Source organism: Malaclemys terrapin, chromosome 2 (genome assembly GCF_027887155.1).
Source record: "Malaclemys terrapin pileata isolate rMalTer1 chromosome 2, rMalTer1.hap1, whole genome shotgun sequence".
Lineage (NCBI taxonomy): Eukaryota > Metazoa > Chordata > Testudines > Emydidae > Malaclemys > Malaclemys terrapin.
Window position 1 is genome coordinate 237,765,261 of NC_071506.1, and position 19,494 is coordinate 237,784,754.

Consider the following 19,494-nt stretch of genomic DNA (forward strand, 5'->3'; position numbering starts at 1 on the left):
TAAATTAATAAACTGGTATATTTTACAAGAGAATATATTTTTCTTCTTCTTTTTCCTTCCCAGGTTGCCTTATTTAACAAGCGGGTAAGTGTTACAAGATTTGACTACTATTAGTATATCGGTGTAACATGTTTTAATCAGCACATCAAGGCTGTGCCATTTCCTTCACTACGGATATCTGAATACAAATGTAGTAGTGCTATGTTTTTATTTCTTCACAGAACAGAAGAAGAATTTTCTCAAAAACCAGTGTGTCAGAAATCAGACAGTTTTTGATATTAATTGTTGGGCCAGATTCTTCTACCTTTACTTACACTGAGTAATACTCCTTAAGCAGAATCATTGGGATGGATGGGACTACTTGAGGAGTAAAATACTATCCAATGTAAATAAGGGTGATAAAATCTGGCTCTATTATTTGTATAGAAATATGGAGACTTTTATATTAACTCTCATCCATTCCTTCCAGCCCTTCTCACCATAAATCCCCAAACACTGCTCATTAGTGGGCGATATTCAGTTTTACAATTTAAGAAACTTTTCCTTTGAAAGGGTATCGGGGCTACTCCGGGTATAAGTTACTTGCCTGTCTCATAAAATGTGGCAGTCTACTTGCCTCAAAATTGAGATTCATGTCCAAAATTAGTGGGTAACATTACATGCTATGTATTCACTACCTGAAATGTTTATATTGTATAACAGATTTGGCCATTAAGAAAAACATTTTTCAAAATATTTGTAATACAATATGTGCAAAACAAAGATTGAGATGGAACAGATTTAAGGGATTATTTTAATTGAGATTGTGCAGTGTAGAAGTGGTGTATGGTTTGTTACAGGAAGGCTCATTTTATAAGATCATTTATTTTCTGACTGCTTGACTGTTGTGCTTCAGCTAGCTCATGTCCTAGCCAAAAATACTGATTTAAAAGTGCTTCTAAAATTTGAAATGCTAAATTTGAATATTTTTCTAAAAATATTTCTATCAACCCTTTAGTGTGAGCGGAAGTCCTGTGAGTGTCAAAAGGGAGACCAGGGACCACCCGGCCCTTCTGTAAGTATATATATTTTTTGTTAGGAAGCTTCAGAACTATGAATTCTAATCAGAGCTCAAGGCAGAACATTATGGATGTTTGCCAGAACAGTCTTTTAAAATGGTTACAGTTTGTATGAAAGCAAGATCTCAGCCTTCCATATGCTATAATGTAAATGTTTAATTTTGTTTCTATGGTTTCTGAAGTGATGGATTTCATATACCCTAATGAAGGCCTGAAATCTCCAAACAGAGAATCTTCTTAATGATGTTTTAAAAAAAAAAATGAACCCATATACTATGCTGAAATCTAGGTTGGCTAAATTGGTACCTGATTTTGAAGCACAAATCAAGAAACCCTAGTTGTGATGGAAGGCTATTAGGGCTCTATGCTACATATGCCCACAGCCTGTCTCCTCCAACTTAGAAGGACATCGCAAAGATTCAACATAGAAATGGATATAAGCCAAAAGTCTGAATCTGAGCACCCCAGACTTTGGGGCAATTTGAATCCAAAGTCAGAGCTGAGCTTTGCTGCTCAGGCAAAGATCTCTGTCTCTTATTCCATCTTTCTTGGTAGCTGGCTTCTCCATGGCTAACAGATGCAGTTGGTGTCTGAGTAACCCAGAAAATCTTAATGTTGTATGCTGAGTGATCGGCTGTAAAGTCACAGCATAATATTATAGCTCTTCTGCCTAATCTTAGCCAGATGCCGTGTCAGTCAGGTGATGAAGCACTTAAAGATATATTCGGCCAACAAAACGATGATGCTTGGGATTGTCAAGGTATTCTGTAAAACTGAGAACCAGTTCAGTTTACTATATACAATATTTATGTAGCTCAGGGGTAGGCAACCTATGGCATGCATGCCAAAGGCAGCACGCGAGCTGATTTTCAGTGGCACTCACACTGCCCGGGTCCTGGCCACCGGTCCCAGGGGCTCTGCATTTTAATTTAATTTTAAATGAAGCTTCTTAAACATTTAAAATACTTTATTTATTTTACATACAACAATAGTTTAGTTATATATTATGGACCTATAGAAAGAGACCTTCTAAAAACGTTAAAATGTATTACTGGCATACGAAACCTTAAATTAGAGTGAATAAATGAAGACTCGGCACACCACTTCTGAAAGGTTGCCGACCCCTGATGTAGCTTTTAATCATGCATTTTATGTACTTTATAGAACAGAAGCAAATTTAGAGTTGGAGCAATTCTAGCTTATAGAATCAAATCTAGACCTTGAGCAATTCTAGTTAATAGAATCAAAATAGAATTTGGTTTTAGATTTTTAGCTGACCAGAATGTACTTTCTAAACTATTTAGTTGGATATTGGGAGTGCAGTGACTGTTCAGGCTAACAAAACACACAGTAGATGTCTAGCAATATCTGTTTCACAGCCTGAAACAAATAAACATTTGTTCATAATGAATGAGAATGAATGTTGTCTAGGATACTAGGGTTTTCATGTCCAACTTGTGAAAAGTGCCAGTTAGCACTGTTTTTACTTATTTCTTAACCTAGACCATCTCATAGGCTACACCACACCTTATCCATTGGACTAACTGGCCAGCCCTGGTGGAACCAGAATATGGCGGCAGGCCTACCATCCCATACTACTGCTGGGTAACACAAGTCCAGAAATGAGCCTTCCTGCACTTTTTTGTAGTCTCTAATCAGAATTTAATATCTAAGACGTTTAAGTTATTTTGTCCAAAATTATTAGATCACAGTACGGTATGTAACAAGAATCCCAGGACCTCTGCTTCCTTTTCCAGCCAAGCCCTTTGCACAAGCCACATCACACTTGGTCTCATGGACCAGCAAGGTGGTGGGAAAAATTCTTGGCCTTAGAGCTGCAGAATGTTGGCATTAATCTGTTCTGTAAAATATATTATGAGCAGAGACAACCATATGGGCTAAAACAAGTCATATTCTGTATGTGACAATACTAATCAAAAATGACTGGAATGTCTCTGAAAGGTAGCAGCGAGGAAGTGTGTTATGTTTTCTGTTGCACCTTAGTTCATTAGGTTTACTAGGATTCTATTTTGCTTATGTTGAAGATGGAAAACGTATTTACACTGGGGTATGGGTAAAGAATCACAGCCAGAGTCATGTCTTCTAATACTGAGCAAGGAAATTTATCAGACTAATGAGAACAATCTTATGCCTGTCAAGCTCCTTCTCCTCTTTCTCTCGCTGCTTCACTGTAGAACTTTTGCCTAAACCTTTTCCCTTCACCATTGTTGCCTTCCTTCCTGGTCCAGTTTTAAAGAAACCAGAAACATATAATTAGGATGTTCATAATATTTTCCTGTTTTGTTTAAGGGAGGACGTGGTAGTAAAGGGGATAAAGGTGAGCAAGGACCAAAAGGAGACAAGGTAAATTGACAGAGTTTTCTCTTTAAAATGAATGCCAATTTCTTCTAGTTTTATTCAAAACTATGCAAATGAGCAAAGCAGAGAAAAGGTACAGTACAACATGCCATAAATCAATATTCAAGCATGGAATTCTGCCCTCAAAGAATCCTGTTCAAATCTATCAGAACTGCATGCAAGGATAGTATTTGAATCTAAATCCTTATCAGACTGAACAAATTAAGATGCCAGTTCTTCAAGCTCGTCTCTGCAGGCAGACCCCTGCACCTTTGTGGAGCTGTATTAAAGTCAATGAGGCTCTGTGCGGCCTCCAGGCTCTGTTTATTAGGAACTGTTTGCAGGATTGGGGCCTAAGATCAGGGGTGAAAGTAACTTAAAGGACTTACCGGTACTCTGGAGTCCTGAGCAAGGGTCGGGGCCTCAACCGGACGAGGCGGGGCCTTTAAATCCCCGGGTCCTTTAAATCAAGATTTAAAGGGCCTGGGGCTCCAGCTGAGGTAGTGGCGTCTGGGAGCCCCAGGCCCTTTAAATCACCCCCAGAGCTACCAGCTGCAGAGGCGTCTGGGAGCCCCGGGGCTCCAGCTGCCGCTACCGCAGCGGAGGCCTGGGCCATTTAAATAGCTGCCTGAGCCCCGCTGCTGGAGCCCCCTGGGTAATGGCAGCAGCCCAAGGCTCCGGCAGTGATTTAAAGGGCCAAGGACCCAGCCCCCGCTACTGCAGTGGATCCCCGGGCCCTTTAAATCTCTGCCAGAGCCCCGAGCCTTGGGGTAGCGGTGGCAGCTGGGAACCCCCGGGGCGGCTCCGGCGATTTAAAGCACCCGGGGCTCTGCTGCGGTAGTCGTATCACCGCCGTAGCCCTGGGCCGCCGCCGGGGCTCCAGCAACAGGGCTCCAGTGTCAATTTAAAGGGCCTGGGGCTCCCTGCAGCGGCTGGAGCCCCAGGCCTTTTAAATCGCTGGCCTGGGGAAGCCGGTCCGGTCTGGCACGGCGTACCGGCTCTTGCCAGTACGTCGTACCGGATTGTACCGGCTTACTTTCACCTCTGCTTAAGATCCCAGGCATCTAATAACTGTGCTTTAGTTTTCTGTGTTGTCAAAGTTTTGCACTGTATATGCTTCATTGTAGAAGAGAAGATGGAGCCTTTTAAGTTAGTTTTCAATCAGTATATCTTGGTTCTAATTTGGTAATGTTCGGTAAAACAGTGCTGCATATTTTGATTGGGTTCCATTGTTCCTGACAGGGTGATTCTCAAAAAGGAGAAAGTGGAGAAAAAGGTGAAGAGGTATGTAGATGACTTAGTATTTCCTTATTAAGATCTATTCTTGAGAATATCATAATTTAGAAAGCTAGGGCCAGATTGTTACCTAGTATAAACTGGCATAGCTCAAGTGACTTGAAGAGAGCTATGTTGATTTACACTAACTGAGAATCTAGTCCTAGATTTCAAATTTTTATGCAGATGTTTCATATTATCATTTATAATATGTATCTGAACTAGCTCCTGATTCAGAAAAGCATCTGTATTCAGGAAAGCACTTTAAGTACCTGTTTAAGCTAAGCATGTGCTTAAGTGCTTTCCTAAAATAGGGCCCTTGTGATAGCAGGAACTTTTGAAGTGACAGTGTATTGCATTGACCAGCATTATAGTTATCTGCAAGGGAGAACTGAAGTTCACATAATAAAGATCTCATCTGCATAGTTGCCACGAATAGGTCCCTCATCTGGTATTCCCTCAGTTTGAACTCTTGAAGATTCACAGTCAATAAACTTGACAGTAATGCAATAGTTCAATCTAATTTGAAAATCAGTCTAGGGTAGAGATTATATTTGCTAGGAATGCAGTAGAAATTTTTTCTGGTAAAGGACATATTTGTCTATCTACTGTTATGGGGTGGGTTTGTATGGAGTGGGACAACACCATTTCTTGAAGCCTACAGAAGATGACAACTTAAATGGGCTTTCTTATAACTATATTTAAACTTCATTATACTTGATAAGATTATCTATATTTTTCCTGTTAGTAATTTAAGTATGTCCTGTATCTTCACTTTATTTTTTTAATCTTTTTTTATTTTTTTTTAAATAGGGAGATCCTGGCAACAAGGGAGAAAAGGTAAGATCTTTGTGAAGAACCTAAGTCCAGATTGTCACTTGATGAAAATCCACATGGGATACTCAGCAGAAGGTTCTGTCTTAAGCCCTGAACCCACAAACACATATGCAGATATAAATGTTACTACATGAGCAGTTCCACTGAAATCAATAGGACTATTCATGGCAATAAAGTTAATCATGTGTGTGTTTGGAGGATTGGGGCATCACTGGTCCTTGATGTGGTATTTCAAGGGGGTCTCTACAGCCCTTTGACTGGCTCTCTTTGGTTAGCCCCTGGTTAGGACAGTTCTTGGCTCCTGGCCTCTCATTAGGCCAAGTCGTCTGCTTCAGTCCCTTTTGGCTGTGTTTCTGAAGGCAGCCTGGTGTTCTGCCTCCCTTACTTCTCTGAGCAGGCCTTGTTTCAGCTGTAGGTGCCTGCCTCCATGATTGGCAGTTGTGACAGCTGCGTGGGGATGTGGTCAGGCTGCTTGCCTGTAGGTAGGAGAGACTCCTCTCCCCCTTCTGCCTCTGCTCAGTATGGGGTTTGTAAACCCTATTACAGATCCTCCCCTGCAAGGCCGAGGCCCTGCCTTGGCTGAAATATGCTCCTTCCCAGAATAGAAAATCAGCGTTACAGTGCAACCTTCCCGTCAGGTGTTGTATCCAAAAGGTGTAAGGCTGTAGTGACAGGTAGCAACCTCATTATCCTGTTTGTCTGCTTCATCACATTTTGGCAGCACTGACGCATGTGGTCCATAACGAGCGTGAACCTGCTTCCTAGGAGGCCCTCTATTGCCTATTTGGCAGCCAAGCACTCTTTTTCTATCACTGAGTATGCTTTCTCCCAGGGGAAGAGTTTCCAGCTGATATATACTACTGGGCATTCTTCTCCATTGACATCTTCAGAAAGGACCACCCTAGCCCTACCTCTGATGCGTTCGTTTGTAATATGATCTCTTTTTCTAAATTCTAGCTATACAGTATTAGGTGTCTGCAGAGTGTGGTCTTGAGTTCTTGAAAGGCCCTTTCACAAATGGGTGTCCACAACGCCCATCTTGGGGCAGAATCCTCAGTCAAATCTGTTAGCACTGCTGCTACTGTTGCACAATCAGGGCTGGCTCTGGCTATTTTGCCGCCCCAAGCAAAAAAAAAAAAAAAAAATCAGGGTGGCCAGAACGGCAAAGCAAAAAAAAACCCTGCGGCACGGCTGGAGCGGCAAAGCAGGAAAAAAAACACACACAAAAAAACAACCTGTGGTGCGTCCAGAGCCAGGGTGCAGGGGGATTCCCTGCGTTGCAGACGTGCCCCGGCTAGTGTGGGGGAAGGGGCGGGGGAGGGAGCGAGGGGTGAGAGAAAGAAGGGGGGCGGCCAGGGCTTCAGCGGGGCACTCACCACGTGGCCCCGACCGCTGCGTCGCCTGCCGGGAGGGCTCTGCGCTGCTCCGGTCGGCGGAGAGGGAAGGATGCGGGCTGCCCTGCTGGGCTTGCTGAAGTCTTGGCACCAGCTGGGGCAGAGGAAACGCGCAGCCCGCTCCCAGCAGGGCGCTCCCCTCCTCCATGCTGCCGCCCCCTACAGGGCGGCTGGATCGGTGAACAAAACAAAACAAAACAAAAAAGCGGCCGTGCTACCCTAGGATTGGGCGGAATGCTGCCCCGTGGAATCTGCTGTCCCAAGCACGAGCTTGCTCGGCTGGTGCCTGGAGCCGGCCCTGTGCACAATGAAGTATGAATCGGTGGTAGTAGACAGCTGAGCCTAGGAAGGCATGCACTTGCTTTTTGGCATGGGGGCCTTCTATGCCTGTTAGACATGAACCTTGTCCACCAAGTTGTGTCCTCCACTGAATCCATGTCCCAGGCTTCTTCCTTCCCTATTGCACATCTAGTAGGGTTTGCTGTTAATCTGGCTTCTCTCAGTGATCAGAGGACAGTGGCTACCATGTCCAAATGGGAGTCCCAACCTTTGCTGTAGATAACTACATCATCCAAGTATGCCGCTGCATATTGGCTGTGTTGTTGGAGCAATTGGTCCATCAAATGTCGAAAGGTGGCCACTGCCCTGTGTAACCTGAAGGGCATGGTCTTAAAATGGAATAGACTTAACAGTGTAGAAAAGGCTGTCTTCTCCAGACACACTGGTGTTAAGGGGATCTGCCAGTACCCCTTTGTCAAATATAAAGGGGTGATATGTTGGGCTTCTCCCAGCTGGTCTAAGAGCATCCACTCAGGACATGGATAGCTATCAAATTTAGAAATTGTGTTCACCTTCCTGAAATCTATGCAGAAATGTAGTGAGCCATCAGGCTTTGGCACCAGCACAATAGGATTGCTTCAGTCACTCTGGAACTCTTCTATCACTCTTGAGTTCCAGCATGGTCCTGATCTCTTTCTCAGTGACCCCCCCTCAACTTGTTGAGGATCGGTTAGAGCCCTTCTTGTATTACCTTACCAGGTTTTGTATTAATATGGTGTTGTGTTCGGAATGTCTTCCCAGGTGGGGCTGAGAATACCCCTGGGAAAGCGGCCAGCAGATGGAGTGCCTGTTTGCTTTCTTATTTAATTTTTTCCCTGAGGATCACTGAACCTTTTAGGCAATCTTTAGCTTGGGGTCCTAGTACCAGTTTTCAGGGTTTGGTGAGATAAAACAGTTTTCCCTGCCTTTTCAGGGCTTCAGTACATTTACGTGGTAGATTTGTTGTTCCCTTTTTTTCCTGGTTGTCTGATCAAGTATTCCACAGTTTCCACTTTCTTTATCACCTCATAAGGGCCTTGCCACTAGGCCATTTGCTTCAATTCTGAGCTTGGAAGAAGCAACAGGACTCAGTCACCCAGTTGAAAGACATGCATCCATGCCTCTTTGTTATACTGTTGTTATTGTCCCTGTGCTTCCTTCAGGTTTTTCTAGCATACGCCCTTATAGCCTCCATTTTCTGACATTTTCAGCTCTCAGTGTTTGTCTCTCTCAGGTTTCCCATACCAGGTTGACTATATGCCCCTCGGTTGTTGTCCATTTATCAGTTTGCAGGGCGAAAACTCTGTGGAAGCTTGGGGCACCTCTCTGATGGTAAAAAGTAAGGCTGTGAGTAGTTGCCGTTGTCTGGTGTCTTGAGCCCCCCTTAAGTGTCTGGTTGAACCTGTTAGGCCATCTATATGAGGGTGGTACATGGATGTCCACGGGGCCTTGACTTTTAAGAATGTCCATATTTCCTTCATCATCTGGGATGTGAAATTCATCCTCTGGCCTGTCAGGACCCCTTTGGGAAACCTGAGCCATGTGAAGATCTTCAGCAGCTCCTTGGTGATAGTCTTAGCATGTGTCGAACATAGTGGTATGGCCTAAGGGTACCTGGTGGCATAGTCCACGATGACAAGTATGTGCTGATGCCCTGAGGTGCTCCTTTCTAGGGGACCTGTAAGGTCTATTCCCACTCTTTCAAAGGTGGTCTCCACCAAGCGGAGAGATACTAGTGGGGCTCTCGGGATTCCCTTGGGGGCTGTCAGTTGACATTCAGGATGAGAGGTACAGAAATTCTCAACTTCCTTGAAGACTACTGGCCATAAATATCGGGCCAGGATCCTAGACTGCGTTTTGCCTTTCCCAAGATGCCCTGCACATGGGGTTGCATGTGCCAAGTGCAGCAACTCACTGCGATGTATCTGAGGTACTAACAGGTGCATCCGTATCTCTTGTGTCTACGTGTCTTGGTCTACATGGTATAATAAGTCCTCCTTGAGGGCAAAGTGTGGATACTGCTGGCCCTTTATGGGGTCTACTCTTTGTCGTCCACCATGGATACCTGCTCGAAGGCTCAGCTCAAGGTCTTGTTGTTCCTTTGCTCAAGAAGTTCCTTGAAACTCCAAGAATCCAATTAACTTCTCTGGATCCATTTGCAGCAGTGGTGGTATATTTGGTCTCATGGATGGTCCTTCTCTGGGATCATCATTGTCAGTGGCATCAGCTCTGGCATCTGTGTTCCCTATTACAGCCATGGAAGGAACCACATCTGCCTCTTCCCTCCACTCTCTCCCCACTACCAATTTTTCCTTCCAAGATTTTCTTTCCTTGGGTTGGCAGGTGAGAAGGTCAGGGTTCTTAAAGGGGAACAGGATGCCTAATACGTCTTCTGAGGTATCTTCCTCGAGTTCCTGGGCTAAGGGAAGCTTCTGCCAGAGCTCAGGGAAATATGACCAGTTTCAGCCTAATATTACAGGATAAGGTAGGTCTGCAGAGACACATACCTTCATCTGGTCTTGGAGCCCATCAAAAATCTTATTGTCCTAGTGGGATGCCTAATAGAACATTGCCATGGATACATTTAATAGGGATTTTTCCCTTCTTGGGTTTCCCTGTCGCCTAGGCTACTTGTTCTCGGATAAATGTCTGGTCATACCCCAGAGTCTGTTGGCCCTCTACTTCAATGGGGATTGTGAGTTTTTCTGGACTTTTCCTGTGGGCCCTATTCTTGCCAGTCCAGATCTGCCCGAACTTACACTCCAACTAGGGGCAGTCTTAAAATGAGTGCCCCTGTTGTCCACAGGAGTAAAAGGTTATCACATCTGTCCCTTGTTTTCTAGCATCTGTGTCATCTTCTTTCTGGGTTTCAGTGGGTCCTTGCTCCTGTGCAGTTATGGGCCAAGGAGTCAGTCAGTTTAAGGGAGCAGATCTGTTGTCATGGAAAAATCTTACCCATGAACCCAGAGATGCACCCGTCTCTTACGTTGACAAGCCAGCAAGGATTTGTCAAGAAAAAAGTCATGACAAACCAACCTATTAGCTTCCTTTGACAGGGTAACAAGACTTATGGATGGGGGGAAGTGGTAGATGTGGTATATCTTGACTTGTTATGTTATGTATAGTTTTAGGAAGATAAATTTAGATATGCTGAGTAGAACTGAACTTCTGCAGAACTTGATATAATTACAGTGCTTACACGTCTTCAGAAAATACCAAAACTTATGTAATGCATTTTATTTAATCAAAAAATCTTGTTCAATTATAAAAATTTTAATTTTTTATAGGGTGAAAGAGGAGAATGTGGGACACCAGGGTTAAAAGGGGACAGAGTAAGTACAACTTTTTAATTAAAATGTCGTCCATGGTGTTAATTGTGGAGCACATACATAAGTACCATCAATCTGTGCACTAAATGACGCAGGTGGGGATCATGTGATTAAAGAATGCATCATTATGCATATACACATTGGGGGGGGGGCTGAATTGGGATTGCATGGGCACCCTTAGATCTGGAATATCCTAACTTTTGACAGATTGACTTTGAAACCTTAATAATGTTATTTTAAAACAGTATTTTTGTGTGTAATTTCCTAGTTTTTCAAAAAGCAAACACCAAAACCAGAAATTCCATCATGTGGCATCATTTTGGAACCCACATGGGTCACCAGCAGGGCTGGAACCCTTAGATCCACCTCACAGACCTCTGCCACTTGACCTAATGGAGTATGGTAAAGTGAGGGTGGTAGTACTTATCCGCTATGTGGACCAGCACTCGAGAGGGATGAGACAGTTTGCCGGTGGGTTTTGAAGATATTTGCTGTTGGCAGAGGAATGGTGAGACCAGGGCCGGCTCCAGGCACCAGCCCACCAAGCTTGTGCTTGGGGCGGCACCTGGAGGGGCGCGGCGCGGTGCTCCGGCTCTGGTCGCCGGGGAGAGCGGAGCCGCGGCGGGCTCGCCCCCTTCCACCCGGCGCTCTGGCCGCCGGGGACAGCGGAGCCACGGCGGGCTCGCCGCCCCCCCCCCCCCCGGCGCTCTGGCCGCCGGGGACAGCGGAGCCCCGGCCGGGGCTCACCGCCCTCCCCCTGCGCTCCGGCCGCCCTCCCCTGCCGCGCTGGGGAGTGGGGGCGGCCAGAGGCTTTTTTGCCTGGGGCGGCAAAAAAGCCAGAGCCAGCCCTGGGTGAGATTCAGGAATCTTGGGTTCCATTCCAGGCTCTGGAGGGAGTGTGCCGGACCCTTCTGGCTGTTCCCCATAAGCTTGACCCTTTCTACCCTATCCCTCCAACTTGTCCCTGTCAGAGTCCCATCTATTCCCCACCCCAGTTCCTCATCTCACTCCCAGTCTCCTCACCTAGCCTCCAGTCTCATCTCATCTCACTCCCAGTCTCCACTGCTCAGATGTTTCATCCCAGTCCCAGCCTTCTTGTCCACACAGTTCAGTTCCCCACTCCTGTCTGATTTCTCTCTCTTTCTTCCCTTCACCCACATTCTCCAGTCATACTAGTTCCCAGTCCCAGCCTTCTTTCCCTTATACAGTTTCACTGTCCATCCCATTCCAGCTCCTAGGCCCAGGCTCTCTGCCTGGAAAGTCCCAGTTCTCCAAAACATGGGAGTGCTAGAACTTTTCAAAGAAAACGTTACCGAAGCTTTTTAACATGGTAATATATTTAAGTAATATATTTTTCCCTAGCCTCATTCTCAGAGAGAGCTGAACTGCTTGAGGCAGATATCCAGCATGAAAAATTTCAGCCCAAACAGTTAGAGTCTGGCAAAATTATAAGGAACTGAAAGTTATAATTTCTAGTGTTCAGCAACCATAATAGAAACTGCTACCAGCCCTATCTATAAGGCGCTCTCCATAAATTCCATAACACATATTTTGGTGATTTTCAAGACTCACCTACCCCTTGTAATACTCTGTAACACTGAAACAAACATACAAAATTAAGGACCCCCGCCATACTTTACCTAATTTATGCCCAGCCCCTAATTATACACATACTATATATATTCTGTCCCTATTTTTGAATATATCCTGTAAAGGGAATTACAGATGCATATAGGACCTGAGCCAAACCCCACTGAAGACAATAGCAGTCATCCTGTTAACTTTATTGATTTTAAATCAGGCCCAGGGGAAAGATAACATAGCCTATCCCTTTCTATATAGACATGCATTATGATTAGATTGAAACGGATTAGACTTTTATATAAGCAATTTAAAATCAATTGACATAAAAGGAATAGTGGTAACTCTTAAGAGGCATCAATTAGCTTTGTAATGACATCATATAACCAAAATATTTACAATTTTTCTTCGCTATTAGTCTCTGTAATATGTACACCTTATCAGAGGCAAAACTGGAAAGTTTCTTAGTGCCTATAGAGCAGTCATTTGATGTAAGTTAACAAAGCAGATGTTTGTGAAACATTTCCGTTGGCAGCTAGGACATACTTTTAAGCAATAAGATTTGTCACAAAGAAAGACCTACCAGATCATGTGAAATAGCAGGGGTTCAGAAATATCTTTAAGGACAAGTGAATCAGAAGAGATAATGACATTAAAGAAATAGAGGAGTTGCACATCTCACATGAAAAAAAGAATACAAGTTTGGGCAACGTGCAAAGTAGTAGGAGGTTAAGTGAAATGTGTATTAAGATAAAAGGAAGTTGTTCAGAAGCTGGCAAATAACATGGACAAAGCAGCCCAGGGGATCGGACATAAAAACCATATGCCAAGACTACAGAAAGCTAAGCAGAGTGTTCCTCTGTTATTTAATTTGCATTAAGGACAGTGATGAAAAAAACATTTGACATCTGTAAAGGATCTGTAAAGAAATTATGATGGATTAAGCACTTTTAGAAGTTACTGAACAGACCAGAGTTATATTAGTCATCCACAGAATTACCAGCTCAACGCACATTTGAAAATCTGCCAACCACCTCTCAAGAATTAAAAAAAAAAAAAATCTGTGCCTCTGGAAAAATTATCAGACATTGAACACACATAAGAGGAGTGTCAAGAGCACAACTCCAATATTCAGAAACAAATTTAGAAGATGCAGTGGTTGGCATTGCAGTATAATAGGCAGTATTGTTGGCTGTCCAGGAGGAGGGTTTATTTTTCTTTCTTCTAATTTAATTAATTACACTGACTTCAACGGAGCATCTGATATTTCCCACTGCCTGCAAGATGGGTTTTCCTAAATGCAAATCAGACTAGAATATAGACAATGGCTCAAAATGCAGAAAACTTGTCTTGATTTGAAATCAGAACTGCTTCTAACCATTTATGCATATTCTCAGTGTAGGTTTGATTCTACACACACTAACTATCATGATTTGTTTCATTCTAGTGGTTGCTTTGCCATATCTTCATGTAATTTTGCAAATGTGCATCAAATCATTGTGGCTACTCATGGTAGCAAGCACTATATTCAGTAGTTAATCCCTGCAGGATCAGGCCCTCAGATGCCGGGATACATACAATGTCTTAAACTTTTGAATCTATTTCAAGATGAGGAAATAGTGACATTTAAAGCATTCCATTCCATCAGCTGCTTTATTCATCAGGACAATTACAAGATCAAAACAAGACACATGCTGTGGAAAGGACAGCCAGATCCACTGACTTCTGTATATGTAGAAATATAAAAAAATGAAGAGAGGATGAGGAGGAAAAAAACAGGGGAACATCTGGATTGGCCTAAAATTCTTTTTTACTTGGGAAGCAAATTGTAATTGAGCCAGATGTGAGTTAAACACTAAGGGTATGTCTATACTTACCTCCGGGTTCGGCGGTAAGCAATTGATCCCGGAAGTGCTCGCTGTCGACACCAGTACTCCTGCTCCGCGAGAGGAGTACGCGGAGTCGACGGGGGAACCTGCCTGCCGCGTGTGGACCCGTGGTAAGTACCTTGTAGTTCGAACTAAGATACTTCGACTTCAGCTACGTTATTCACATAGCTGAAGTTGCGTATCTTAGTTCAAACGGGGGGGTTAGTGTGGACCATCCCTAAGTGTGCATTCTGGTAAATAGTGAAAAACTAGTACAGCAGAAAGACAGATTTATGAACTACACTGGAACTGGACAGTAGCTGTAACTAGTAAATTTTTTTTTTATGGAGCATAAATGTGTCAGCTAATAAGATAATAGATAAATGCATGTTTACTTTTGAAGATAAAGGTTTTTATGATTTTTGAAAATGATAAGTCTGATTCTGATGCGTAATTTGAAGTAACTAGGTTAAAGTCAGTTGAAGTTATGGCAGTGTAAAACTTATTCAAGTGAGATCAGACTCAGCCCCTGTATCACAGAGAACATGATCATTGCTGGGTTTGTTAAAGATTTTCCATCAGTTATATCAATAGAAATTGAGATTCAGAACATGTATCAGATGACAACCAGCTAAGCAACCAACTAACTCTTATCTATCAATAGGGATTGATTTCTGAGGGTACATCTGCACTGCAATATAAACCCAGGATTAGTAGAACTCGAATTAACAGACCTTGGGCTCATTAACCTAGGGCTTGAGGATCTACATGCATTTGTAACCCCAGGTTAGGAATTGTTGAACCCTGGGGCTCCAGCATCTACACTACATTATGTGGGTCTGAGTCCAACCACTCATATCCCAGACTTCCTATCGCTCTCCCAAAATGTTGCCACTCTAGCCCTTTGTTCATGGGGCAATGTAGGAAGATTTGACTGTCTAGAGGACAAAAAGTTAGCTTGTGGGATTGTGGGATACTATTGGCAGACTTCAAGAGCACTTGTCCAGTCGAGCTGCATCTACACTGCAAACCAATAGAACTTGAATCCTGGGTCGTTGATCTGAACCCTGAGTTAGGGTGATTTGTGTGTAGATGGAAGGGGGGGTAGGCTTGAGCCTGAGTTCAAACTATGGGCTTACATTGCCATGTAAACATTCCCTAAGCCACCTTGTATATCTCTTATAATAAAGGTGTTTGATCAAACATCAAGAGACAATTCAAAGGAAAAACAGAATTACTAAAAACAAAACAACAAATTCATACCCCTGAGGAAACATAGCTATACCGACCTAATCCCCGGTGTAGGCAGCGCGAGGTTGATGGAAGAATTTTACCATCTCTTGGGGAGACGGATTAACTACAGCGACAGGAGAAACTCTCACGTTGCTGAAGTGACTGTCTACACTGAAGTACCACAGTAACGCAGCTGCAGGGCTGCAGCTGTGCTGCTGTAGCATTTTAAGTGTAGACATAGCCATAGTGGAGCAGGGAATGAAATCCAGAGGAAATTCATGAGTGGAGACATGGTATAAACAAATCTGGTCTTTTTGTATATTATAAAGAACAAAACAATTTGGGCTACATTTTCAATACTGTGCTTTAGCAATATGTGGTTCTAAATGCAGTTAATTGATAAAGTGTATTGCTACCTTCCCTCCCACCCAGGGTTTAGAAGGCCCTCTTGGACGAAAAGGACCGCGGGGACCACAGGTGAGTAAGCTGAAAGTTATTAAATAATAAAGAGTACTACTTATGCTGTTCTCTGTAACGTTGCTCTGTATTTATCACACAATCCATTTTATTGCTAAACTCTGCAAAGTTTCACATTTTGACAAATAAAGTAAATCATGGCAACTCTATGAATTTCAGAAAATTCTTTATGGACCAAATCCTGGCCCCTGCTATGTATCTGGCACAGAGCCTAGCCAGAGCTGTGTGGCTCAGTTGGAATCCTCAATTGTAGAGCTTTCCACATACTGTGGGAGAAGTTTCTCCTGTTAGACTGACCACATAACACCTATGTAGCTGCCAAATCACATAGCTAGAATCTAAAGGCTTCACCCCTCAATGACCATATATGGCAGACTCCCCAATATGCCAGCAAGATGGGCAGAGTACTGCCCAGATGAATGATAGCTGGAGAGATGGAATTGGTTGAGGAGCTCAAATGTCAATATCATCATCAAATGTGCATAGTCTACTGAGGACCCATTGCATCAGCCAGTGTGACCACAGTTGATGGCATCACACTAGACATTGTAGAGTAAAATTCCCAGATCTGGCTCAGTCCTGAAAATCCATGAATCTCTGGGGCAGCCCCACAGGCGACGCCATGTAGGGTCAAGGTACGCGTGCTTTTGCACGCCGATGGAGAGTCTGAGAGCATGGTGTGCTGGCATATTTTTGTCCATCCAGGTGACATAGCCAAAGAGCATGTAGTGCTGCTTTGAATGTAATGAGCAACTGGAGGAAGGCTAGATCTCTGTGAGATTTTGGCATTTCACACAAAGTCAAACCACTTTAGGTTCAGGATTTGGCACAGACAGTGCCTATGGTGTGTCTCTAGCTGCTCCAGTTCTGACTGTAAGAGGTTTATGACACATATAGCAGTGCAGGCAGCACACAGGTTTGATAGATCCTGAACACTAACATGACAGTTTCAGTAGCAAGAGTGATGAGTCAAAGTAAGGTCCCATCTCATTGGGAAGAAAATGCTTCTTGTTGCTTGAAAAGGGATGATGGACAATTCCTTCATTGCTGCCAATCCCCCAGTTCCAATCTCACTTATTTTTAATTATCTGTTGTAGGAGGCCCATATCTTGCCTCTCTCTCTTGGGGTTACTGGTAACCTTGGGTTCCAGTAACTTCCACAGTCCCTCTACAGAGAAAGAGTGAGGACAGGGATCTGGAGATATTTGCTTAGTATGGCAGAGACCTCAGGAAGTTACTTGTGTCTCTCTAAAAAGCAACAGAGAGTCCTGTGGCACCTTTAAGACTAACAGATGTATTGGAGCCAGGGCCGGCTCCAGGGTTTTGGCTGCCCCAAGCAGACAAAGAAAAAAAAAAAAAAAGCCGCGATCGCGATCTGTGGCGGCAATTCAGCGGGAGGTCCTTTGCTCCCAGGCGGAGTGAGAGACCGTCCGCCGAATTGCCGCCAAATACCTGGACGTGCCGCCCCTCTCCGGAGCTGCCGCCCCAAGCACCTGCTTGACAAGCTGGTGCCCGGAGCCGGCCCTGATTGGAGCATAAGCTTTCGTGGGTGAATACCCACTTCATCAGACGCATGTCTCCCTAGTGGCTCCATATGCTGGTACTTGGAAAGTGCATAGAGTTTTTCCACTCCACTTCTGCGCCCAGCCCAACTATTTCTAGATAGAAACATCATGAATCAGAGAGATTTAGACCTATCATAAAATGAGACAAATCAAATAATCACCATTTCCCTACAGAAACTAAACACTCCATGCAGTGTGTGTTCAGTTATGCATCCTTTGTAAAATACCCAGCAGCTAACTGTTGCAAATTGAGCCATTTCTGAATTCTTGTAAAAAATAACTTCGGAACAATTTAGTAGGAAAACAACCCTATTATTTTTAGGTGAAGTCATAATGAACTGAACATTTTTTTCCTTTCAATGTACAGTAGTCAATGTAGTTTTTAGTTCTGTGATACCCTTGTTTCAAAACTAATGTTGGATATTGTTAATATTATAGAACATTATATTTCCGAATTATATTATATTTATATTATAGTATATTATGCTGTATATTCAGTTTGTTTGGAAGACTTCTGATGCAAAAAATTGCTGGAAAATAAAAACAGATCGAGGATTAATCCAATATGCTCAGCGATTTACTGTAACTATGAACTGTGGCAACTAAATAATTACTAATGGGAATACAGTACCTTCAGTGACCAAAAGGAACATGCCAAACAATAAACTGGATAGTGATTGATCTCATTTACAGAAAATTACATTATTAGATTCCCTGACATCCTGCCTGATGCACATTTTCTACTGCACAGACATTTCTTCATCCCACTTCTTGGTAATCTATTTTTCACCAAGACAAATACATCAAAAAGAGTGATGTGATTTCCAAAACTTCTGTTAGGAATTATTTTCAATGTTTGTGTTCTCATAGGCTTAAAATTATTTTGTTTTTTTATGTAAAGTCCCTCATTTATTAACAGAATAAAGTAGAATTTGTTTTTATTTAAACACACAACAATTTGACAAAAACCAGTTAAGGTTGTTAGTGGCAAATAATAACCAACTCAGAACAAGGAAATACAGAATAAAGGCAGACATTTACATACATACAAACACACATACTGTCACCAGCCTTACCTGAACAAATCAACTAGTCTCAACCTCAGTCAGAAAGGAGACACAGACAACATTAGCTATACCGCTTGTTTCTATGGGAGGATTCTTTGCTAGGTTGTGTGATTTGATAATTTGCCTATTAGAATTTTAACTGTTTTGTTGATGGTTATGATGTTTTTTTTAAAATGATTTGTGAACTACATTATTTTGCGATTATTTAGGAATACTGGTGTGTTGTTGCATGGTTTGTAGAGCAATTGGTATGGTTTATTAGGCAAGGGAGAGGTACAATAAATTGATAGTTTTGCCAAGCCTGCCACAGAGGGTGCAAAATCAGGGAAACAGATTCTTGCCAGTTCTTTTTCTTTTTACCAGCATAACATTTTCTAGTATTTCCCAAACTTTCTACTGTAATAAAAAGCAGTTTTCATGGTTGAAACTTCTTTATTGCTCATGAGTATCTCTGCCCATCCAACAGGAAAACTCCATGAGGCCTCATAGGGTATGTCTACACAGCATAGAAAAACCCACAGCTGGTCTGTGCCAGCTGACTTGGGCTCATTGGGCTTGGGCTGTGGGGCTGTTTCATTGCTGTGTAGACTTCCAAGCTTGGGCTGGAGCCCAAGTTCTGGGACTCTCTCACCCCACAGGGTCTTAGAGTCTGGGCTACACGGCAAGCCCGGAAGTCTACACAGCAATGAAACAGCCCCACAAGCCCATCAGCTGACATGGCCAGCCACAAGTTTTCCTTTGTTGTGTAGACATACCTATAGACAGATACAATGACCTGATGATCAGCTCTGCTGCTGGGAGCTGCAATGAAGTGCACTGCACAACCCCATTATGGGCAACCTGCCAAGTGGTCCTGGGACTCCCACTAGCTGACTATGGAGATAGAGATCTACTTTGGGTGTCAAGGAGAGTTTTAAGGGCTAAATGAATAGGATGTAGAACAGTCAGTTCCACATTTTTGCTGTTTCTCACAGTAACTCATCAACCTGCACCCAGCAGCCTGACCACCCATTTGTGATATGGACACACTCATACCCCACGCCTTTGTGTAAGTGCTGCAGACTGGGTACTTACATACCACTCACAGAGGTCAGAGGATTGTTTTCTTTGTGTCTGAGAACACAATTGTGGCCA

The 19,494-nt window shown here is 43.3% G+C and overlaps 1 protein-coding gene across 2 annotated transcripts in view; it reads left to right on the plus strand.

Annotated features, from left to right (window-relative positions):
- Window positions 1-19,494, plus strand: part of COL28A1 (collagen type XXVIII alpha 1 chain) — a 139,799-nt gene that overhangs the window by 4,775 nt on the left and 115,530 nt on the right. For both annotated transcript variants that reach the window (XM_054016739.1, XM_054016738.1), the window contains exons 4-10: window positions 64-84; window positions 998-1,054; window positions 3,369-3,422; window positions 4,659-4,700; window positions 5,505-5,531; window positions 10,528-10,572; window positions 15,684-15,728. In XM_054016739.1, the coding sequence (XP_053872714.1) occupies window positions 64-84; window positions 998-1,054; window positions 3,369-3,422; window positions 4,659-4,700; window positions 5,505-5,531; window positions 10,528-10,572; window positions 15,684-15,728 (291 nt within the window). The remainder of the gene's footprint in view (window positions 1-63; window positions 85-997; window positions 1,055-3,368; window positions 3,423-4,658; window positions 4,701-5,504; window positions 5,532-10,527; window positions 10,573-15,683; window positions 15,729-19,494) is intronic.